This window comes from Carassius auratus, unplaced genomic scaffold (genome assembly GCF_003368295.1).
Source record: "Carassius auratus strain Wakin unplaced genomic scaffold, ASM336829v1 scaf_tig00217296, whole genome shotgun sequence".
NCBI classification, from domain to species: Eukaryota; Metazoa; Chordata; class Actinopteri; order Cypriniformes; family Cyprinidae; genus Carassius; species Carassius auratus.
Genome location: NW_020528987.1, coordinates 101,426 through 127,572, shown reverse-complemented (window position 1 = coordinate 127,572; position 26,147 = coordinate 101,426). Strand labels below are relative to the sequence as shown.

At 40.9% G+C, this 26,147-nt stretch overlaps 1 protein-coding gene across 6 annotated transcripts in view; it reads right to left on the bottom strand.

Moving 5' to 3' along the window:
- Positions 1–26,147, bottom strand: part of LOC113100533 (band 4.1-like protein 1) — a gene marked incomplete at its 5' end in the record, with an annotated part of 153,550 nt that overhangs the window by 33,191 nt on the left and 94,212 nt on the right. For 2 of the 6 annotated variants that reach the window (XM_026265214.1, XM_026265217.1), the window contains 4 exon segments: positions 5,811–5,858; positions 15,234–15,356; positions 22,672–23,013; positions 25,948–25,998. In XM_026265214.1, the coding sequence (XP_026120999.1) occupies positions 5,811–5,858; positions 15,234–15,356; positions 22,672–23,013; positions 25,948–25,998 (564 nt within the window). 6 annotated transcript variants of the gene reach the window in all.

Here is a 26,147-nt window from a genome sequence, read left to right as displayed (position 1 = left end):
TACAGGTTCCTAAGCATCGCAGAGGTGTTTATATAAGCGGTCAGGAGGCCCCTCAGGGTGACCTGGCCATCATGAAATCTCCTGCAGTGCCGTGCCAGTTCTGATGATCAGCGAGGCTCCCACAGAAGCCCGTGATCTCGGCCGCCTAATACCAGAGCACGAGGCCGGAAGGACGGTGCTGACGGGTGTTAGTAGATGCCATGACTGAGCACTGTAAAAGAGACTCACTTAGAAAGTTAGTAGACATATGACCACCAGCAATTCAACTCATAAGTATATACAGAAAAAGGGTTACATACTCACCCATCCTCCTGTAGTGGAATCCTGCTCACAGGGCGCCTCCTTATAGTCCGGACCATCAGTAAGGTGGTTACTATGAATATAGAACCAACCAAAAAACATCATAGGTCCAGCATATGAGACTGTTATGAGAGAAATTCTCCCCCACCTAACCTCGATCAGGTGGAGAGCTGGTGGTCGCAGGGGAATTCAGGCAAGGGAGGAAAAGAGCAGAAGTTAAACATAAAAAACAGTTACTGTTCTCTCTAGGTATCGCTCTGATTCGGACGAGAACGCTGCCTCGTCTGAATCACATCCCTCAGGTCCTGCTTACCTCCTCGCGACCCACGATTCCTCTTGCCCCTGCCCATAGGCGGGGGAGGAGCGCGAGCCGCGACACTAGCCTTCTGCGCCCGTCTTTGATCCTCAGAACGAGACGGGCCAGGACCCCTATGTTGTTCGGGCTCGGACCTGGTCCTTCGTGGAATGAAGGTTTTAAAAGCAGCTGAGCGCGCCCTTGCCTCCCTGAACTTTTCAACCACCATCTCGACGGAGGTACCGAAAAGCTCAGAAGGCGAGACCGGAGCATCGAGAAGAAAGCCCCTTTCTTTCTTCCCGATGTCTGCCAGGTTCACCCACAGATGTCTCTCCGTTACTACCATGGCAGCCATAGACCTACCCATGGCTGAGGCGGCCTGCTTGGTAGCACGGAGAGAGAGGTCTGTGGTGCGGCGCAGCTCGGCCACCTGATCAGCTGAAAGGCCCTCGCCTTTATCCAGGTCCCTCAGCAGGTCAGCCTGGTAAGCCTGAAGCACCGCCATAGTGTGCAATGAAGCCACAGCCTGACCTGCTGCTGCGTATGCTTTGCCATTTAAACGGGATGTATCCTGGAGGGGCTTAGATGGCAAAGAGGGAGATTTAAGAGAGGATGTTTCCCCCACAGAGAGATAGCTAGCCAGCGTCTCTTCTACAGGGGGCATCTTCTCATAGCCATTTTCGCGCATGCCCTCGATGTTAGCATAACTCGTATGCTGAAACCGATGGATGCGAGAAGAAAATGGCCTCTTCCATTCTTTCTCGATTTCCGCATGTAAATCAGGCAAGAATGGAAGGCTCACCTGGGCTGGAGGGCTATGGTCAGATAAATAACGCTCATCAAGGCGACCTCGCGGCGTTATTTTGCTGGTACGTTTCCATGGCAAGTTTAACTTTGCTGTGGCACGATCCATAACCTCTAACAGCTCCTCATACGCAGGGCAGGAGGATTGAGAAGGCTCAGCCTCAGCTTCTTCGCCATCCTCAGACATCTCCTGCTCTTCCTGGGTAGAACCCAGCAGAGCACTAACTTCAGTATCAGAAAGGGTTAATGATAACACGTCTTCCTCCCGAAGTTCATTCTCGTCCGCCGCCGAAGAGCGAGAAAGAGAAAGTCCCTCTCTAAACTCTTCAACGAGGTCCACCTGTGATCCCCACGAGCTCATTCTCCTCCGTGCCTCAACAGCGGCGGGTCCTGAGCCGCGGGAGACAGATGGCTGTCCCTCTTTCCTCGAAAAGAGAGACAAACGAGAGCGGAGCTTTTTCATGGAAAAACGCTCACAGTGCACGCAAATCGCCCCCTCAAGGACATCGCGCGCGTGCTCTTCGCCCAAACAAAAAACGCAAAGACTGTGTGTGTCATCCGGTGTCAAATAACGCTGACACGGATGCACGCACTGTCTAAACGCCTTGCTAGTGGAAGCCATGATAACAAAAGTAAAGATCGCTCTTACCGTGGTCGTTTCTCAAACGCACACTTCAAACAAAACAGTCAAATGAAGACGAAGAAGATAAATGACGTGCTCTCCGGTCGCTTATTTATAGTCGCGCCGGTAGTGACGTCAGACGCTGTCACCGGCCAACGAGTTGGCGTTTTTTCAAAGTATGCTTCAGACACGGGTCACGACGAGGTGTTCCCCATAGTGTCCCTTCAGAGGACGCAGTTCGAAGTTCCCTTGAGGGGGAATGCCTTCTTTTCTTCAAACATAAACGATTTTTTCTCCCCTCAATAACAAAATAGACCAATTTTAAATATTTAGCAAAATAAATAAATAATTAAAAATAAATGGAATTTAAAAAAAAGTATTTATATTGTAGACTAAGACTACTAATGTAGGAATAGCATGTTGTTCATTGATAAGGGCTTCAGATTAATCCGTTTCTGCCCACTTATGCGACCTCAATTACTGAAAGCCCTCTCCAATGGTGCGCTGGGAGCTGGAATGCAAAGTAGCCTACATTGCGTGTTACTTTGCTTAATCTCGGAAACTCTTGATATCGCCTTTTCCACCACTGGATCTCTCGCTATTTCGGAATGGAATTACACGTCGCTGTCCATGGTTTCATCAGCATCCTCCCATTCCGCAAAGTCTATTTTATTTTATTTCAGTCTATTATAAATAAAGGTTTATCTGTTTTAAGTAATTTTATTTTGCTAGATATTTCCACTTTGCGGGAGTCCCGCAAATAACTTTGTTTTCCCGCAACCCGCACAAAATAATATCCCGCGTCCGCTTTCACCAATCAAATATTGTCCCGCGACGCACTCGGTTGCGCTGGGTCCCGCGGTACTTCCGCTGGAATGCAAGTCTGTACTTGAGTGTCGAATACACATGCACCAACGCCTAGAAAAAAATAGGCCCTTTTGCTCTGCATCATCAGGCCCAATTTGGTCTTAATCCGGCCCTGAATGCGGTGCATTGCCATTGAGACTTGACTGAGTTCACAGCTGAGCGGACATTTCACTTGCTGGCTTCAGAGTCAAATTTGCTTATGCTGTACTGCTGGAATTCGTGATTGGTTGACAGCAAATTTCAAATATTAAACGGAACAATAAAATAACGTTTATGTTCATTTCAAATTTTTGATTCTGTTTGGAACTAAAAAAATTAATTTCGTTTCTGTTTCTGGTTCTGTTCCTGTCAAAATATTGTTCGTTTCCCGTTTTCGTTCCTTAAACCGGTTCAGAGCCCTGGTTTTGTGCAAACTTTATATAGCCAAAATTTTAAATTCTACTTAGTATGGAAGAACCATCACTTCTACCACATAAGACTGCTTTTTAAGTTATCTTCCTGAAGTATCCAAATCCCTTAGCATATCCAAAACCTCAGAACATCTCGATGATGTAACAGAAACTATGGACTCTCTCTTTTCTAGCATTTTAAATATAGTTGCTCCTTTAAGCTTAAGTAAGGTTAAGGAAACTAGTTTGACACCTTGGTATAATGAGCATTCTCGCACCCTAAAGAGAGCAGCCCTAAAAATGGAGCGCAGCTGGAGGAAAACAAAACTAGAGGTATTTCATATTGCTTGGTGGGAAAGTAACCTATCCTTCAGGAAAGCATTTAAAACTGCTAGATCTGATTATTTTTCTTCTCTTTTAGAAATCAACATAACCCCAGGTATTTATTAAACAGTTACAACAGTTCTAGAGTTACAAATGACATGCTCTTACAATCTGATCTTGGTTGTATCTCTCTATTAGTTTTATTGGATCTTAGTGCTGCATTTGACACAGTTGACCACAACATTCCTTTGCATAGACTTGAATACTTTGTTGGCATTAATGGAAGTGCATTAGCATGGTTTAAATCGTACTTATAGGACCGCCATCAGTTCGTAGCAGTGAATGAAAATGTATCATATTGATGAAATGCAGTATGGAGTACCTCAAGGCTCAGTACTAGGGCCGCTACTCTTTACGCTTTATATGCTACCCTTGGGAGATATCAAACATAGCTTTCACTGTTATGCTGATGATACTCAGCTCTATATTTCTTTGCGGCCCGGTGAAACACACCAATTTGAAAAACTAATGGAATGCATAGTCGATATAAAAAACTGGATGACGAGTAATTTCTTACTGCTAAATTATGAAAAAACAGAGGTGTTAATTATAGGACTTCAAAACGTTGCATGTAATAACCTAGAACAAAATTTTAACCTCTCTGGTCTTCACAGAACATGTCCTTATGTTCACAGAACGGCACAGAAACTTTCTTTTACAGATGCACCAAAAGGAACTCAAAAAGACTTATAAACGAATATCAGTCCATTGCTTAACTCCATGTCATGTAACCTACACATTTGACTATCATGTTCTTATCACTTATTGTGTCTTTTTAATAACTATTGAATAGCTTAAGGGTTCAAATTCATGTCTAATATCTGTGTGTTTGAATCTTCGTTCTTGAAACGTTTCTTCCAATCAACATTTTGTCAAATGTATCATATTCTATGTTATCGAAATCATGTCCAAAATTATACTCTACAAGAGCAGCTAAATTCAGACCATGTGTCTAATAAGATAACATTTGATTTATGAATTCCGAGGAGAAATATACAAAACCCCAGAGCAAAGACATTATCTAACTGGTCAAGACAGCAGTTGGGATGTGGCCAACAACCTGGTTTAAATACTCAGGACACCATCAGAATGTGTTTTTTAGTCATCGCTTTCAGCCATACTTTTTGCCATTATTCTTTTGCATTCTTTGAGCGCCATTCCAGCGTGCTTCGGCCTGCTTGGCCGCTGATACTTAGACACGATGAGAAGAAAACCATCTAGTCTCATTACTTAGCCAACGTCCAACCACTGGCTTCCCAAGACGTCACTTTAACTTAGTGTTTTTTTTTGTTTTTTTTTAAATGTTAGCCAAAATCATCAAAATTAAAAGAACCAAAGACTTAATCTACTTCAGTCTGTGTGCACTTAATTTATTTTATACATTTAATAATTTGAGTTCAATTTCTGAAATAAATGAACTTTTCCACGACATTCTAATTCATTGAGATGCACCTGTATTCTATTTGTATGGAGCTACAAAACAACAACAACTCCACCATTCAGGGCTTTATGGAAAAATGGCCAGACTGAAGACTTTCTTCAGTGCAAAATGCATGAAAGCCCGAATTTGCTAAAAAGCAGTGGCTGTCTACAGGATTGTCGCCATTTAACCTGAAAGAGCTTCTGTACAGAGAACAGAGGATCACAGACAGAGGATCTATACAGAAGAATGGCAGAAAATACTCAAATCCAGGTGTCACATCATAGCCAATAAGACTTGAGTTTGTAGTCACTGTCAAATATGCTTAAACTAAGTACTGAGTTAAGGGGTCTGAATATTTAAGTCAATGTGATAGTTAATTTTTACTTTTCATAATGAATTTGCAGTTACCACAGTTTTCTTAATCGTTATGGGGTACATTGTGTCTAAACATGGGCAAGATTAATGAAAACCATATCCATAAACAGAGAAGGAACCTTTTTTTCAATTCTAAAATCTACCAACAAGTCTTGTCAAAAAGAAAGAAAGAAAAAATTAAATATCAATTAAACTGTATGTGAACATAATATCAGCATTGTATCTGTACTGTATTAGCCTCATATATACATCAGAATGAGCCATTACAAATAATAATAATAATAATAATAAGTAAGAACCCATATTGTTCTACCACTATTTATTGGGGAGTGATTATAAGCACAGACTCACAGGGGACTCATTCTCTTTTGCGTCCTTAACTCTGCTCTCTTCCAGTTTCTGCAACAAACATGAGAAAATAATCAAAAAGTGCCAAGGGAAAACAGTTAAGAGCAATAAAACCTGAAAATACTGTCTCGTTGCAAGAAGATGGCAACATAGCAACTGTCACGGTTCATGAATGCACCGTCTCCTGCTGTGTTCATGTTACGTCATGTTAATTGTTTCATGTGGGTGTTACCGCTGATCAGTGTTGGGAAGGTTACTTTGGAAATGTAATAGGTTACAGATTACAAGTTACCCTGTTTAAAATGTAATAGTAGTGTAACTTTTTCAATTACTTTATTAAAGTAATGTAACTAATTACTTTTGAGTACTTTTTGATTACTTTTCTAAATTTGTGAAAATGAAAGAATAATAAATAAAAGCATATACATCAACTTAAATACAGTTATCTAATAAGCATGTGACGTATTGTGTAATAAACTCCTGAAACATTGCTGTTTTTTTAAACTGCTGTCTCTTTGTATATGATGATAGTTTTCTCAAAATAAGTAAAATGCACATGAAGTGACAGAGCAGTTCTAGAAATTATGTTTATGTGCTTGTGTACTCCTATATTAAGGCGGCAGAGGTTGAAAACACTGCGAGCTTCAGTAGGCCTATGTGTAGTAAATGAAACCATGTTTTTGCCATTAATTTACAGGAGGGGCGGACTGGGAAAAAAATTCAGACTGGAAAATTCAAACTCATACAAACAAATTCATGGACGAAACTATGTTTTGTATGGACCTGACATAAAAAAAGGTTTAAATCTTTAATTTGGGAACATGAAAACTAATTAAAAGTTCTCTCCTGAACTGCACCTTGACTTCCATTTTTCTCTTCAGTCTCTTTATTTTGTCCTGTTATCCATCTCTCTCATGACTTTAATAATCAAGATTGAACACAAATTATACTTTACAATACAATACTCTACAATACTCCAATATCTTTATAGAAAAATACTAATACTGTACACGATTCATGTTTTTCCCTTACAAAAAATAACCATGGCTTTTATTAGCCTACACTATATAAAAGTAAAATAACCTTTTTTTTTTGCAAATGGATTTGTATTTATTTTTAAATAAATACATTTGTAAAATAATTTTACATTTTTGGTTACCACAGTTAAACAATAATGGATGTATAGTTAAATATTAAAATGTTAATTCTCGTAAGGGTTTTTTTCAGCTAAATTACTACTGTAACATTACAACAGATAATAATGATGTCCTTTATATAATATTTTGAGTGATGACTGATGAGCAACGTGCTGCTGCTTGATTAAATAAAAAAAAAAACAAAGACAAAAAAAGCATCTTTACAGATGGAACTGACGTGAAACCCTACCTGAAACAGTAGTTCTGCTTCTCTGCTCCAGCTGTGCGCTTCCACAGTCCACTCTATTCTCTCTCTCTCTCTCTCACACACATTTATTAAATTAAATTAAATTTATGCATTTAGCAGACGCTTTTATCCAAAGCGACTTACAGTGCATTCAGACTATCAATTTTTACACATCATGTGTTCCGGGGGAATCAAACCCCCAACCTTGCGCTTCATAGTGCAATGCTCTACCAATTGAGCTACAGGAACACTATTATTACTCTTGAGTCTGATCCAAACCGTTTAGCGGAGGCGTGGCGAGCGCGTGAGTCATGACAAACACTTCATGATTTATTAGAGATTTAATTATCAAATGGCGGATTCGCAAATGATCGCTTTAGTAGGCCTACATTCGGCAGGCAATTATACAATTATGATATTAATGATATTATACAATATTGTATAATATTGTTAAATAGTAGGCCAAATCGGCTGACAGGGCACCGGTAATTGTCCCGGTTCTCCCGGTGTCCAGTCCGCGCCTGATTTCCAACACGCAGAATGTGCAAGTCATATATTGCATTTGTGGGGCTTAATATTCACAGACACTAGTCCATGTCATGTTTTTATTCAGGTGTACTGACCTACTTTTGATTTAGTCATCCAAAATGTACCATATTCCGTCCATGTTAGGCATTACATTTTTATGATTCTACGAACCAGACTGTATTTCCGCATTCCGGAAATTATTAGGGTAGTATGTCTCAGAATGGTCAGTGCAATTTGGGAAAGAAATCAGTTAAATCTTTATGTGGATGTGTGTAAATATTCAAATGTAATCCCCTTTTTTAAGCGTTAAAAATTTCATAAGTAATTGTAATTTAATTAACAATTTTTTTTCGTAGTAACTGTAAATAATTACAGTTACAATAATTTTGTAATTAAATTACGTAACGCCATTACATGTAACTAGTTACTCCCCAACACTGCCGCTCAGCGGCAGCTGCAGCTCATTCCAACAGCCTACTTAATGCCCTGTCTTTGTCTCTTGTTTGTCAGATCGTTGTTTGAGGTCCTCGTGGTTCATGTCTGTTCATCCTTCAGCGTTCCTGCTCTTGCTCTGTTTCCTGTTCGGCTGATTCTGGATTATCACCACCATTCACGGATTATCACCACCTTTCACGGATCTACCACCACCATGAGCTCCCACTGCGCCACTCACACCGCCTGTTCCCCCAGCATCATCAGAGACCCCCTCCCACCTGGAACCACGTCTCCCGATTCCGGAGTCTTACTCGGGTGAGCCCAACTTTTGTAGAGCTTTCTTAACCCTCTGTGACATGCACTTTTCCCTCCAACCCAGATCCTTCGCCAATGAGAGGGCCAAGGTAGCCTTCGTGTTAACCCTGCTCTCTGGGAAGGTGGCATTATGGGGAACAGCGGTGTGGGAGAACCAGGACCCATGCTGCACCTCGTTTCAGTCACTCTCCGCAGAGATGAGATGGGTATTTGATCGGGCCGTCGCCGGGAGGGAGGCGGCCAGGAGGCTTGCTGAGCTACATCAGCATGAGAGATCCGTCTCGGACTATTCCATCGAGTGCCGAACCCTGGCGGTGGATTGCCATTGGAACGAGAAGGCGCAGTGGGACATGTTCCTGCATGGGCTGGCTGATCGCGTCCAGAAGGAGATCTACACCCTGGATCTCCCTACTTCTCTGAATGGGCTCATAGAACTGGCTTTGCGGGTCGACGCACGTCTGACGCAGATGGAGAGGCGGAGCTTACCCAGTACCACATCCAGGACATCGACTGCATGCGGTTCAGCGGCGGGGACGCTGCCAGCCCCTCCTATGACCACGAGCCCATGCAGGTAGGGCGAGCTCGGCTTTCCCGGGAGGAGAAGGAGAGGAGGTGGGCCCTTGGCCTGTGCCTCTACTGCGGGGGAACCGGACATCACGCTTACATCTGTCCGGTAAAAGGCCAAGACCGGTAGTACGTATGAGGCTACTATCTGGTGGGATCTCCGCCGAGAAGACCTCATCATCATCTATGCTCCTTCCGGTAAGACTAAGATGGTCAGCACAGACCCACGACTGTCTAGCACTACTGGACTCAGGGGCAGAAGATAAATTTCATGGACAGCACACTGGCTACAAATTCCCCTCAGAGCCCTTCCACACCACATCATGGTTCACGCCCTCAATGGACAGAAACTCCCGGTCATATCTCACATCACTGAAGACATCACCCTCATCACATCAGGCAATCACTCTGAAACCATTTCCTTCCACAAACTTGACTCTCCTCTGGCACCCATAGTCCTCGGTCACCCTTGGCTCCTCCTCCATAACCCCAAAATAGACTGGTCCTCTAACTCCATTCTAACCTGGTGCAAAATATGTCATGAGTCTTGTTTAGTGTCTGCCTGTCCGTCTGTGTCTATGTCTGTGTTACAGGAGGAGGCGGTGGATTTGTCTAACGTGCCCGCGGAGTACCTCCACCTGAAGGAAGTGTTCAGTAAGTCTCGTGCTTCTTCTATTCCTCCGCATCGTCCCTACGAGTGTGCCATAGAATTACTGTCAGGTAAGTCTCCGCCTAAAGGCAAATTATATTCACTTCCTGTTCCAGAAAGGGAGGCTATGGAGAAATATATTTCTGATTCTCTAGCTTCGAAGTTCATCCGCCCTTCCTCTTCTCCAGCGGGGGCGGGGTTCTTTTTTGTGGGGAAGAAGGACAGATCACTGCGACCTTGTATTGATTACCGGGGACTGAATAACATCATGGTAAAGAATACTTATCCTTTGCCGTTGATGTCTTCAGCCTTCGAGAGGTTGCTGCGATCACATGCTGGACGACATATAGATTTTTTTCTTCTTCTCTCCAGGAACATGTGCAGCACGTCCGACGAGTGCTTCAGAGGTTGCTAGAGAATGGGCTTTTTGTCAAGGCGGAGAAATGCGAGTTTCATGCACAGTCGATTCCATTTCTTGGGTATATCGTGTCGACTGAGGGAATACGCATGGATCCCAAGAAGGTTAAGGCTGTGGTAGAGTGGCCAAGTCCAGATTCCAGTAAGGCCCTACAGAGGTTTCTGGGGTTCGCCAACTTCTACTGCGTTCTGCGTTCAGGCTGTCAGACACAGCTGAGGCTGTGTTTGCCAAACTGAAGAGCTGCTTTGTTTCAGCCCCTATCTTGATCACCCCTGACCCAGCACGTCAGTTTGTGGTGGAGATCGATGCTTCGGAGGTGGGGGTAGGAGCGGTGTTATCTCATGCGCGTATTTTTCTTATCGTTTATCTCCTGCCGAACGAAATTATGATATTGGTAACCGAGAATTGTTGGCAGTTAAGATGGCATTAGAGGAATGGCGCCACTGGTTAGAAGGATCAGGGGGTTCCTTTTATTGTATGGACAGACCACAAGAATTTAGAATACATTAGCACTGCCAAAAGGTTGAACTCCAGGCAGGCTCGGTGGGCACTTTTTTTCCGGACGTTTTGATTTTACTATCTCGTACCGCCCAGGTTCCAAAAATATTAAATCCGACTCTGTCACATATTTTTGACTGTTCCGAACGCCCGTCCACTCCCGAGTGTATTTTTCCTGAGACATTAGTGGTCTCCACACTCACATGGGAGATCGAATCGAAGGTCAAGACGGCCTTAGAAGGGGTAACGCCTCCGCCCGGGTGCCCACCGAATCGCTTATTTGTGCTGGAGGGATTACGGTCCAACGTTATCCAGTGGGGACATTGCTCTAATATGGCTTGCCATCCAGGGGTTAACCATACAAAATTTTTGGTCAAGCAACGATTCTGGTGGCCACTTATGGCTTGTGACACTCACAGTTTTGTTTTGGCTTGCTCGGTTTGTGCCACTTGTAAGACTTCCAATCGGTCCCCTGATGGGTTACTTCAACCGCTGCCGGTCCCTTCGAGACCATGGTCCCACATCGCTCTGATTTTATTACCACCCTCCCGCCATCCCAGGGCAACACGGTAGTTTTGACCATGATGGACCGGTTCTTGAAGGCGGCCAAGATCATTAGCCCGGTGGCAGTCCACCTTAAACTCCCTCCTGTGTACAGGAGAATTCATCCCGCCTTTCATGTGTCTAAAATAAAGCCCGTATTTCATTCTCCCATTAATCCGCCTACCCTGGTCAGATGATCAGCGGCAGCTGCAGCTCATTCCAACAGCCTACTTAATGCCCTGTCTTTCGTCTCTTGTTTGTCAGATCGTTATGTGAGGTCCTCGTGGTTCATGTCTGTTCGTCCTTCAGCGTTCCTGCTCTTGCTCTGTTTCCTGTTCGGCCGATTCTGGATTATCACCACCATTCATGGATTATCACCACCTTTCACGGATCTACCACCACCATCATCTCCACCAACGCACTCAAATCACCCACTCATCTGTCTGTGCTGCCGTCTAGGTCCCTGCGTCACTCTCCAACATCCATTCATCACAACCTCCATTCAATAAACATAATTTACTTGCATTTGCCTCCTGTCCTCCATTAATAGCGTCACAGCAACATGCTGTGAAATACTATTTTTATCCCATGCATGAATGATAAAGGTAAACACACAAGAACCAGCTTTTAGATTGTTGAATAACTAAAGGAACAGTATCATCATCTCTTGTATATTACCACCCACTGCTACTTACATCTGTAAAGGAAATAAGCAAGATATAACACCAAACTGTGGAATCTGGTAACTCTGCTGTTTTGGTCCTTTTGGATTTCAATGGGGCCTTTGATACCTCATCAGCTGGAGTGCCCATGAACTCCAGTAGAGGAGTTGTACTCTCAATGATTGCAAAGTCTTGTTTAGTCTTGTCTAGCATTTCTGAGTGGTTTCCCCATGTTTGTTTCTTCCGTGTCTGATCTTGGATTGTTATATCGCCTGTGATACTCTGCCGCCTGCCCCGACATCTGCCTGTTATTGTTATTGATTCTGGATATCCCTTGACACACTCGACGCTGTTACCTGAATTCTGCCTGTCTGACCATTCTTATTAAACATACTGTATATGGATTGGAATGTATCTGACTCCATGTTGCAGATGTGCACATTTATATGCGTCAAAAACAAATGACAAAGCTTCAATTTTAACAATTAATTGCCTGAGAGATTTAAAAATATGGCTGGATCAGAACTTTCTTTGTCTTAATAAAAATAAGACTGAGATTGTTGTGTTTGGTCATCCTGGGGATTAAAGTGCTTGTGTAGATGCACTTCTTAATTTAGGTTTGTATGTTCCATTTACCATTTACCAAGAATCTCGGTGTGATTTTTGACAGTGCTTTAAAAAAAAAAAAACACTGATTACCATACCGCTTACACTAACTGTATGCAATATAATTGTCATAAATATACTTGACGGAAGTGGTCCTTATTGAACCAGCACAATTGGTTAATTTGCCTTCCCACAGAGCAGCAAGCCAGGAGAAACACAAAGGTGGTCTTAGCCCACTTGCAGATACTGGGGCTTTGACTATAATGAGAGCACCTCTGATGAGGCAGTCAGTGTTGATGGAGTGCCTGAGTTCCTCAAAAAGAAGCAAGCTACAGTGAGGTTGGGCCAGAGACTGCTTGGCTTAATAGCAGCAGTCAGTCAACTGGTACAGTTTGGGTTGCTTTACATGTCCCCCATTACGACTATGGTTAGCAAAGTACAAAGTCCATTTGTATGGACCATTTGAGTCCATATTTGAATGGATAGCGTCTGATTTCAAGGGACCTGGATTGTCTTCCAGCCCGGCTCAAGGGGCGCCTCCTTTTAGTCCAGACCATCAGAAAGGTGATTGCTATGAACATAGAACCAGACAAAAACATAAAGGTCCAGCATAGGAGACTGTTATGTGAGAGGTCTCCACCTAACCTCGATCAGGTGAAGAGCTGGTGGTTACAGGGGAATTAGGAAGGGGAGGATAAAAGCAGAAGTTAAAAATCCCTAATGGGAACGAGTAGATAACTCTGTATCGCTCCGATTCAGACGAGAATGCCGACTTAGGATAGGTTCCGACTTAACCTTAGGTTCTGCTTACCTCCTCATGAACCACGATTCCTCTTACCCCTGCCCGCAGGGATCTGTGGTGCAGCGCAGCTTGGCTACCTGATCAGTAGAAAGGCCCTCGCCTCTATCCAGGTCTCTTAGCAGATGAGCCTGATATGCTTGAAGCACTACCATCGTATGTAATAAAGCCACAGCCTGACCTGCTGCTGCGTATGCCTTGCCATTTAAGCCAGGTGTATTTCTTGTAGGGGCCTAGATGGCAAGGAGGAAGATTAAGGGAGGATGTCTCCTAAGCAGAAAGAAAGCTCTTTTCTACAGGGGGCATCCTCTCATAGATGTTTTCAGGCATCGCCTTGATGTCGGCACATTTTTTACTCTTATGCCGAAACTGATGGATGCGAGACGAAAACGGCCTCTTTCATTTCTTTTCAATCTCTATATGGAGATCATGCAGAAATGGAAGGCTCACTAGAGATGGAGCGCTATGGTCATAAATATAACGCTCAGCTAGGTTATTTTTTTTTTGTGGTCTCACAGCGTCACCTTGTTAGCACACTTTCATGCCAAGTCCAACTTTGCCGTGGCGCGATTCATAACCTTCAACAGCTCTACATACACAGGTCAGGTTAACTGAGAAGGCTCAGCCTCAGCTTCTTCACCATCCTCAAATATCTCCTGCTTTTCCTGGGTAAAAACACAGCAGAGCACTAACCACAGTATCAGAAAGAGTTAAAGATATAACAGCATCCTCCTGAGGCTCTCTCTGGTCTGCCGCCATTATGAGTGTGAAAGGGAAAGTCCCTCATTAAACCATTCGGACAGATCCACCTGAAATTCTCCTCCAGATTCAGATCCACCTGAAAAGCTCATTCTCCTCCATGTCCAAGTAGCGGCAGGTCCTGAACCGCGGGAAGCAGATGAGTGCCTTTTTCCCTTTTTTTTTCGAAGAAAGAGAGAAGAACGAGAACAGAGCTTTTTTTATTGAAAAAATGCTCTCAATGCATGCTTCTTCAAAGACATCGTGTGCGTGCTCTTCACCCAAACAAATGATGCGAAGATCTTGTGTGTCATTGGGTGTCAAATAATGCCAACACAGATGCACACATTTTCTAAATGCTGGCTAGTAGTCGCCATGATAGACAGAGGAAGATTGGTCTTACCAGTTCTTTCAGATGCACGCTTCAAACAGAACAGTCAGTGAAGAAGAAAAAGAGAATGACATGTTCTCCCAGTGCCTGTTTATAGTTATGCCGGTAGTGACGTCAGAGGCTGTTGCCGGCCAACAAGTTGATGTTTTTTCAATGCATGCTTCAGACACGGGTCATGATGAAGTGTTCCCAATAGCATGCCCTAGAGGACGCAGTCTGAAGTTCCCTTGAAAGGGAACTGCTGTTTAACTGGGAAAACTAATAAAATGTTTTGTTGGCATGAATTTGTTTCCTTGAGTTTTATTGCCCCACTTAGGTTTTATCACTCTTCCTGACACATACTGTGGCATGTTGACTGAGAAGAAATAGAATGAAGGGTTACGTAGGTAACCTACTTCTGTGAATGAAGTAAACATGCCACAAGGTGTGGTCACTCGGGGAGCACTTGTCACTTGTTTTGCTGACTCAAAAGAGAAAGTGCTGCCTACATTGCACCTGTATTCATAGACAGTGATTGCAAGCGGGGCATGTTTAATTTGATATACGTATGGTCTTGTGACAACTCATCCTTAGCAAGACTGACCCATACTGTACCTACAGTATGTAACCCTTCATTTTGATCTAATATTGTTTTTCATTTACATCATAAATGTTAAGTTTATAAATTGTATAAAATTATTATTTTCACACTCAACACAGGAAAACCAACTTGGTCAAACTTAGTGGAAATAAAACTTTTTCTGCACCTCTTACAATCTTAAATTAGAATTGAATAACTATTTTAGGTTAGTATTTAAAGTACCTTTTATGAACTTTTTTGAATGAAATTCAGCAACTGGAGTATAAAAAAAATTCAGTGTGAAATATGTAGGAATTACATTATAGTTATATTCTTACATGATAACAGATGTCTTTGACAGGTGCCTCAGAGCCATTAGAATGGAGTTCCATTTTAACTGCTCCTTTTTTCAACATCTGGGCTGCATTCACTGCACTGGGGTCTTTCTTGGCAACCGGGGGCTGATGAATAAATAAGGAAAAAATATTTACATTAGTATGTGGGGTATACAATATGTCTGCTAAGTACTTGATATCACATAATCCAAACAGTACTATCACAAACAGTACTACTACAAATAGTAAAACTGGTGCTCTTTGGTCACGTATGACTGAAAGATTTTCTGTTTTGAGTTTTAAAAATCACACCTTCATTGGAATGGTATGAATCTTGGTGACTTTTATGTCATTTGGAGTGTGAACATGAAGAGAGAAAAAAAAGATTGAGGCCATGTTTCGAGCAGGTTAAGTGGTCGTAAAAAAAAAAAAAAAATAGTCACACTTGTGCTCTTCAGTCACAAATTACCGACCATAGGAAAAGAATGGGAAATCGATAAAACACAAAAATTGTACTGAACCAGTTGTATGTACTGAACTGTTTGTATATGATTCAACACTGTTTGATAACCACCAGCAGAAGAACAGCGAATGCTATGAGTTAAGCACTTGAAAACAAAGCCCACTAAACAGTGACTATGTGCTGATTCTGAATGCATCTCTCACTGACAAAGGAGTATAATTTAAAATGCTTGGAGCTTTGTGATTGTGTATTCTACCTCTCTCATTTTAGAGAGAAACTAAATCAAAGTATTTTTACTTGAATATGTACTGCAGATTTTATATATAAAACATTGTAATTAAATATAATATTTAGTATTTTCACATCTAGGTGGAAAAATGTGTCTGTTCAAAAAAAAAAAAAAAAAAAACTAACATTGTAGAATTTTTTTTTTCTGTTGTACAAAAATCACATTGAACCGTGACCCCCAAACCAAGGTACAAACCGAACCATGACGTGTGTACTGTTACACCCCTAGTACACACACAATTATACACACACACCTATGAACTGGTGTGACTGTAACTATGTACATATGTAAAATAAAAGCAATATTTTAACCACAATCCAGTAAAAAATGTGGACAGCAAGGAAAGGGTAACAATTTAAAACATCAAGAGTGTATAACAGACACATCCACACATCTCTCTCTCTCACTCTCTCTCTCACGCACACACTCACACACACACACACACTTAATAAAAATAAAAACTTTATATCTAAAAACAATTAGATAAACTATAGGCCTTTAACAAAGAGCTATATAGGGATCCATGGGCCAAACCATGGAATTGCAGAAGTTTTTCCCAATGGGAAATTTTTTTATCATAATTATTGCATAAATATTAATTAGTACCATGAAATAATCTCAAAATAAAAATATATTATAGAACAAAAACATGTTACATTATTTTACTGGGGTGGGGGAGGTGTCACTTTTGACCATGAAGATCACAAGTGTGACTCGGATGGGCAGATTTAAAGGCCATGATATGCATATGCATGATTTGCATGTGATCAGTAATGACACTAATGACATGTTTCAGAAGATTAAAAAAAGTGCTTTGTATCAAAAATATTTTTATTTCACAATAAAACAAACTAGGTCCAATGCAAAATGTTTAATTATTATTAGAAATTTAATAAATGTATAAATCAAATGTATACATATTTTACAATTTGAGAAATATAGCAATTTTTGTCAAGAGGAAACTATTTCTCAATAATTGTATTTATACGTTTTTATATTTTCCATAAATATGTGCCTGGTAATTTAGTTAGTTAAGTTAATTAGTTATTATTATTATTATTATTCTCATTATTATTATTATAAGTATTTTTTTATTTTTTTTTTATTTTTGCATTCTGTAAATTTCAATTAAGGGTGCTTATCCCCGGTTTGTCACTAACCACGCATAATCTTTTTTTCACAAAAACACAATCATGTACATACATGCTGCACACATATTATTATAGCCCAGTTTGTGCTGATTACAGTGTGAGAATATACTTTAGCCATTTAGATGTGTATAAGCAACTGAAAAAAAAAAACACAAATGTCAGGGCATGACAAAACTTCTCTAGGCCCCAAAAATACCCTTAGACCTCAGAGGGTTAAGTAGATGGCCCACTTCCATGGTCTGGGCAAACTTCAGCCTTATCTGAGGGAAATGCTTTTCAAGGATAGCTGTGTCAGCCACCTTGTGCTATGTGTGTTGTTTGCATCAGGCTTTGATCTTGGAGTAATGTGTTTATTTTTTTTACTCTTTAGCGAATCATGTGCTGATGTTCTGGATCTTCCTCTTATGAGATTCTGTTCAATATAATAGTGCTCTCTAGCCTACTGTGGGACTGACACTGATTGGGGACCTCCTTAGCATTTTGAGAGTGGTTATATTTTAGCCATTGCTGTGGCATGACAGGTTTACTTGAATACAGCTATCTGAAGCTAGCTGTGTTTTCAAATCACCTATGCCAGAAACACAGATATCTGAGGATAACTATGTACTAGCACAGTGATCACTCCCTCCATAGGGTTTTTAAGTAGCAATCTCCTTGAGCCCGGCTTAGATAGTGCTGTCTCACCTTACAGGATTTATAATTAGACAGCCCACTGCTGGTGTTATTGGCAGTTACAGTAGTCCCCTTTCCTAGAGCCTAGCTATTTGAAGATAGCCATAAACAAGCTCAGTGATTGCTCTCATGCCTAGGGGTTTGAGCCCTTACCTAAACAGTGCTGTCTCCCTTCTTTGGGTTGTAATTAGACAGCCCACTCTCTGTTGTCTGGTGAGTTTCAGTCTGTCCCCCTTCTGGTATCCCTTCCCTTATCAGAAATGGATTCAGCCTCCTGTCACCCCTTAGAGACCGGATGACCGTGCTGTGTCTGCCCACAGATTGGTTCTTTATAGGGGCATGAGAAGCCGTTATGGCTACTAAATAGACTTTGAGCATGGATGGGGAGCATCCCTTATCCAGCAGCTCTTGTAAAAATGACAACACCTCTTGTCAAATCGGTAGTCTGAGGGTATTTGCCGCAGTTTAGATACCAAGCAGAGAAAATAGACCACTTTAAGGCATATAGGCATCTCATAGATGAGGATCTAGCCTCCGAAATTGTGTTCAAAACTCTCTCTGGGAGGCTGGAAGGCACCCGCATAGTGGCCAGAGCTACAGGGCCCATAGGTCGTGTGACTGGGTTTGGATAAAAATGAGAGGCTGGTCACTGTGTGGGGACCCCACACTCCGAAGAGGAAATTTGCTTTCCCTGAAATTGCTTCACTAGATTTAATGCTCTCATAGCAGAGCAGTCAGCTCGTGTGTGTGCTGCCTCAGCATGGCCGTGGCCCAGACACATCCAATTTGAAGCTGTCAGTGATGAAAATCAGTTACAGCATTCCCTTTTAATCTGCCTAAAAAAGATCAAACCACTCCTATGAGAGGAGTTTTGATGATCTTTATGTGTAAACACTCTGGCAGATTAAAAATGCTTCGAACATTCTATTCAAATCCGCTCTTAGCAGATGAGGGGAGGGCAGTCTTTATTCAAGAAGATGAGCCTTGAGCAAAGGAGAGTGAGACATGAACTCTTGTAGTAAGAGCGGGTTGGTCTCAGCAGTGCAGCTTCAGCGTGGGCATGACCCAGGCGAGAGGCATGCTTTATACAATGCTTTCAGCAATAAGAATCATTGATGACAGTGTTTTGCTCCAAACCGCCCAGGAGGATTGAGCAGCTCAACAATAAGGGGCAGTGATCCTCACAATGGCAGATCAAAGAGCTGCGAGGAAAGTGATTGATCATACCCGCAAAGTTTTGCCCTTTCTACCTCAGAGTAACTGGGAGGAAACACAAGAGCAGGGGAGACGGGGTACATCGATGCACATACAAATACAAAGCTGCACATTGACAGCTTTGAAGCTTTGATCTGTCTGGGAGGATTAAGCTGCTTGTTTAAAAAGGTGCACTGATACTTCTGTGTAAGACATACTGGCAGATTAAGCATGCACAATGTGTATCGAGGATTGCTCAAGTCTGAACGTTCAACCCAAAAACTTTGTTGTTGCTTCCTCCGATGGTAAAACATGAGCGCGAGGAGATGGGGCCGCCTTCAGCGAACAAACAGGGGCAGACTGCTTATGATAAAAGTGGCCCATCTGTGAGCATCCTAGTGACACATACACACAAGCAGCAGCATCTGCTATGATCTACAGTTGTGTTCAAAATTATTCAACCCCCTTGACTTGCAAGACAATTTGCTGTGGAGGATAACATTTAAGAAATCAGTTTAACAAAGGCATCAGTAAAGTATTAGAGAAAGTTTGTTAAAACACTTTTGAGTGATTCTGAGAATGGAACATTGATGAATCATGATAAAATTCGAATTGGCTCTAAACATTCATGTTCAAAATTATTCAACCCCCTTTGTGCAGAATCTTTTATTCTTTAAAATCACCAATAAACGCTGTCTGTAAGTGTTTAGAAGCTTATGTCACCTCTCTACTACAGTTTTGGCCCATTCCACACCTGAAAAAGCTTTCAGATCACTGATAATCTTTGGTTATCACATTGCCACTGCTTTCTTCAAATTCAACCAGATATTTGAAATGAGAATTAAGCCTGCAGACTGAATAGGTCACTCAAGAACATTCTATGACTGATCCCTGAACCAAGCAGTAGTAGATTTGGATGTGTACTTTGGGATGACTGTCCTGCAGGAAAGTCCAGTGATCATCAGCTTCAGTTTTTGCACCAAAGGCATCACAATTCTTGTCAAAATGGCCTGACACTTTAAAGAATCCATGATGTCCTTCATACAGTCATGATTTCCACTTCCTTCTACAGTAAAGGAACCCCATAACAGGACTGATCCACCTCCAAGTTTGAGGATGGAGATAGTGTTCTTCTGCTTATGAGCTTTGCCATTTTTTGCAGCAGACGTACCACTGATCCATGGGTCCAAAAAGTTCCAGTTTGGTCACATCACTCCATAAAACATTCCTCCAGAGCTCCACAGGTCCACACAAATGAATTTTATCAAGTTCAAGTTGGCTTTTTGTTCTTCTTGATCAAGAGTGGTATTTATCAAGATGTCTCAACATGAATGTTCTTCTTACACACTGCATTGAAATGGTTTTCCTCCTTTCTTTGGGTCATCTTGCAAGTCTTTGGTTGTAAATTGCAGGTTTTTTCTCAGTTGCTCTGATTAAACATTTTATGATATTGTGCTTTTTCTACCACACCATCAAAGGTTTTCTGGTAAAACACACTTTACGCTAAAAAATAAGGCTGAGAGCTGTGTCTCTAGGAACTTTCAATGTCTTGGAAATCATCATATAGCCTTAGCCTTTCTAAAGTAATACCATAGTTCTTCTCTTTTGCTTTTGTGAGATCTCTGTTGACATTTTTGCTACTCAACTTCAATACATGCATGGGCCAAACTGTATGTGTAACAGCTCAAGCTAATTATTTTTTTAATAGAGTTTCTAAAAGCTTAATTGTGTTTTGAGACTGTTTTATTCCCCACCATGCAAATAAGTGATTTAAAAACAGCAATGTTGAATAGAGGTTGAATAATTATGACATAGCAGTATTATTAAAAAATCTTATAACTCAAATATATTACTATATATTGACAATATCAAACTGTTATAGATGCAAGTTTTATTATATCCTGGATGTTCAGAAAAGCTTGTATTTGTAAAGTACTGCATTCTCTTGGGGGTTGAATAATTTTGAACACAACTGTACTTTGGAGGATAGAGCCGCTCGAAGTAGGAGGGTCATTGATTCTAGGTGTGTTACACAGATCGAAGCACAGAGGGAAGAGCGAGTATGGGGGCTCTGTGCCGGTGTGAACTCGCTCAAACCCGGTTGCTTAATTTCCAGGCTTCGCCAATTCACTCTCCTAGGCTTGCTGAGAGAGGAGAAACATGAGAGCAGGGCTGTTAAGTGAAAGGCAGACTGCGAGTGGAAAAGAGTGAGAGTCATGATCGAATGATCATATAGTCTCAGTAAGCACATAGCTCACTGCCCTTCTGTGGCGTACCGGAGTGCAACAGAGAGAGAGAGAGCAGGCACAAAGCCAGCATGAAATCAGTCAGACCGATTGCTTATTCCCTGACTCCGCTGTTTCTCTTTCCAAGGCTCACTGAGAGAGGAGAAACAGGAGAGCAGGGCTGCCTCCAGTGGAGGCAGTGTGAGAGAGTCATACTTGAATGAGCATTTTGTGTAAGCGCTCAGCTCACTGCCCTTCTGTGGCAGATACGAGTGCAACGAGGAGAGAGCATGGTGGTACAGTACTGGCATGCGATCGCAGAGCGGGGCTGCCTCCAGTGGATGCAGTGCGCAGAAGAGCGAGAGTCATGCTCGAGTGAGCATTTCGTGTCAGTAAGCGCTAAGCTCACTGCCCTTCTGCGGCCGATTCGATTGCAATGCGGAGAGCCAGCACGTGGGTACAGTGCCAGCATGTGATCGCTCAGGACCTGTTGATTAGCTCCCTGACTCCCAGGCTCGCTGAGGGAGGAGAAACGATAGAGCAGGGCTGCCTCCAGTGGAGGCGGTGCGCAAGTGGAGAAGAGAGATTCATGCTCGAGTGAGCATTCCATCCCAGTGAGTGAGCATTCTCTGTGTGGGGTCCACCCAGACAGATGACGTACTCATTGCTCTTCTGCATCGTGGCCACACTTGGAGCGCGACATTTGCTACAGTGTCGGTAGAATTTGCTCTTACAGTCAGTTTATTTACTTATTTTACTTATTTAAAAAATAAATGTAACAAGAGACTGAAATGTCTAAAATGACAACAACAATAATAATATACATAAAATATATATACTTAAACTCCTTTATATAAATATATAAACTTCTTAGTACAACCTCAAGCATATTACTGTTATGTTCGGTCATATAGAGCGTACTGGGACCTCATCACTTTCACAAATCATGAGGAAATGAAATCACGAACAGACCCACAAACGAACTGAGTAGAGTTTGCCTCAGGGTCCTTTTAGGGGAGTCTGAGATCACATGTTTGTTCACATATTCGAGTTGAATGACTCCAAGATTTTCTGCAGTGCTCAAACGAACTAGGTGTGAAAACACCCTTATACTACAAGGGGCCTTAATTTAAAATCCAAATGTTTGCAGTAGATTTTCTATTGCTGTTGCAGTCTTCACTTCAGAAAATGTTATGATTAAATCACTGTGGATGTTTTTTTGATTTAGGAATTTCCTATACTGTAAATGAAATAATAAAAACAATTAAGTAGAATGAAAAGAATAAGAAGTAACAAATTTAAATATGTTACCAAAACATAAATGATATTCATTGAGAGAAAAAGGCACAAAACTATTTGAAATACGATAATGTAGTTTAAATGATATAACAAATGTGACAATGCTGTAGATCTTTTCCTCTCTTATGAAATATGAAGTGACCCTTACAGGTTCTATATCTTGGTGACCATGACCTTCAAGGAGATGTTTTCTTCCAGGTGATACATCTTGCAAATTCATGTGACAGGTGGAGTGAGACCCGGGAGTGTTGCCAACTTTCTCCCTGCTCAGCTCTAATTTGTCCTTCTCAACAAGCTCAGTCATGCCTCTAGAAAATTCCTCCACATTACTGTGTAAGTCCATAATGACAGTGAAATCCACCTCAGCTTCCAGGCTTGAAGTGAAACTGACAGTCATACTTGAACATTTCCTCTCGATGGCCAGGTAGGTGTCCTTTAAGCCAGCAAACTCACAATTATAGTTGTCTTCCAGTGCAGAGTGAGATTGCTGTTGTTGAGGAAAGAAAAGGGGTAGCGTTTTTCTATACCACATAATGAAACAAACCGTAATGATGGAGATATGAAGAAATCATAGGTATGATTGAGGAGTTGATCATGCTTGAGTGAAACAATCCAGTGTAATGATCCAGTCATGACGTAATATATTTTGATGTTCTCACAACAGGTAAATATTATCATATGGTTCGCAGTAGGTTTCACATTTTTATATTGTGTTAGTTGCTGAAGATTTTGTCACGATAAAGCAGTACTGTACACTGCTAAAAACTGGTTTTAAAATAAAAAAAGGTTACTAATATATATATATATATATATACACATACAGTACAGACCAAAAGTTTGGACACACCTTCTCATTCCAAGAGTTTCTTTATTTTCATGACTATGAGTAGTCACACTGAAGGCATCAGGCATCAAGGGCTATTTGACCAAGAAGGAGAGTGATGGGGTGCTGTGCCAGATGACCTGGCCTCCACAGTCACCGGACCTGAACCCAATCGAGATGGTTTAGGGGTGAGCTGGACTGCAGACAGAAGGCAAAAGGGCCAACAAGTGCTAAGTATCTCTCGGGGAACTCCTTCAAGACTGCTGGAAGACCATTTCAGGTGACTACCTCTTGAGGCTCATCAAGAGAATGCCAAGAGTGTGCAAAGCAGTAATCAAAGCAAAAGGTAGCTACTTTGAAGAACCTAGAATATGACATAGTTTCAGTTGTTTCACACTTTTTTGTTATGTATATAATTCCATATATAACTCCACATGTGTTCATTCATAGTTTTGATGCCTTCAGTGTGAATCTACAATTTTCATAGTCATGAAAATAAAGAAAACTCTTTGAATGACAAGGTGTGTCCAAACTTTTGGTCTGTACTGTATATATATATATATATATATATATATATATATATATATATATATATATATATATATATATATATATATATATATACAGTCATGGCCAAAAATATTGGCACCCTTGGTAAATATGTTCAAAGAAGGCTTCACAAAAATGTATCCTTTCATTGGATAATAAGAATGTAAAATGTGGGGAAATATCATTATGAAATAAATGTTTATCTCATACACATTGGCCAAAATTAATGGCACCCTTTTGTTCAATACTTTTTGAAACCTCCATTTGCCACTTTAACAGGTTTAAATTTTCCAAATGGAGACCATTCCTTCATCCAGAATCACTCCAGTCCCTTTAGATTCCCAGCTTTTCCTCTTCAGTTCACTTCTCTCATTTTCCATAGGGTTCAGGTCAGAGAACTGGAATGGCTATAGCAGAAGCTTGGTTTTGAGCTCAGTGACCCATTTCTGTGTTGTTTTTGAGGTATGTGTTTGGGTTGTTGTATGGTTGGAAGATCCAAACACGACCCATTATAAGATTTCTAACAGAGTCAGTCACTTAGTGATTTTTTATCTGTTGGTATTTGATAGAATCCATGATGACATGTATCTAAACAAGATGTCCAGGACTTCCAGCAGAAATATAGGCCCACAACACAAAAATACAGCAGTATATTTCATTGTACACATGGGGTACTTTTTTTCTCTGTGTTCACCCAATCCATCTTGAATGTTTGCTGCTAAAAAGCTCGTTTTTTTTAGTTTCATCTGATCATAGAAGCGAGTCCCATTTAAAGTTCCAGTCATGGCTGATAACTGAATATGATTTAGTATGTTTTTGAATGAGCTAGGATAATTTTAATTATAACCCTCCCAAACAACATGTGTTGATGTAGGTTCTGTTTGACCAATTTTTTTAAAAGGTTTTCTGAACTAGAGACTCAATTATTTTCTGCAATTCTCCAGCTGTGATCCTTGGACACTCAAACTCTTTAGACACTCAAACGCTCCTTCTCACCATGCATTAGGACGATATAGACACACGTCCTCTTCCAGACAGTTTTGTAACATTTTCTGTTGGTTGGAAATTCTTAATTATTGCCCTGATGGTGGAAATGGGAATTGTCACTGCTCTAGTTCTTTTATTAAAGCCACTTTAAGCTTTTTCTTGAAGCTCAATTATCTTTTGCTGCACATCAGAAATTCATTCTTTGGTTTTTCTCATTATGATGGATGATTAAGGGAATTTGGGCTTTGTTTTCCATCCTCTTTATATTTCTGTTAAACAGGAAGCCAGAGATGGATGATTTCATGTTCATACTGTAATTATGCTGGAGTGCTCAAAATTGTGAATATGAATGGGAATATACTTCAGAGATATTTTATTAATAAGAATTTCTAGGGGTGCCAATAATTGTGTCCAACGAGTATTTGAGAAAAACATTAATTTCATAATGATATTTCCCCTCCATTTTAAATTCTTATTATCCAATGAAAGGATAAATTTTTTTTTACATTTTTTTTTTAAATAAAAAATCAAAAGGATTATACATGTATATATATATAGTGTCCTCTTAATGTTTCATACATTTTTCAACAAAAAAAAACCTATAAACAATTAAATACAATAACAAAATACACAATAAAATGTAGGCTATAATGTAAACAAATAGGAAAATCAATATCAAATAAAAATCTGAATGGCTTTTTTGCAGTTAATTTAAAAGAAGCTAATGAGCATTCTAAAAAGAAATTACAATTACAATCCATTGCATGCTCGTTACAGCAAAATAGGCTACCAAATTATCAGACACCGGCACATGTCTAGTATGCAGGAAAAATGAATTAATTGACCATGCATGATTTTGAATTGGGACATCTTTTTAAGGGTTACACAAACACTAACAACTACTGTCAGAAGTCATCCTGACCACTGACTGAGAAAGTACATTAAACTGTCACTTGGGACACCTAAAAAGTATTCGAAAACATGCTTTTAATATGGTGTTAAAAGGTGTTTTTTTATTTTTTATTTTTTCATGCAAGAACATGCGAACTGTGTGGAATGAGACACCTTAACATCATATTGTGGGTCTTCAAGAGTAGAAGCAGTGGACAGAGGCTCCTGCAAAGGAAAAGCAGAACAAGAAAGAAAGAGATGCAGTCTAAAGTTAGCTGTGTTACTGAAGCAACACACCAGGAAAGAAAGACATACATTGCAAACTAAACACACACACACACACACAAATCAGGCTGTAAGTGACTATAAAATTC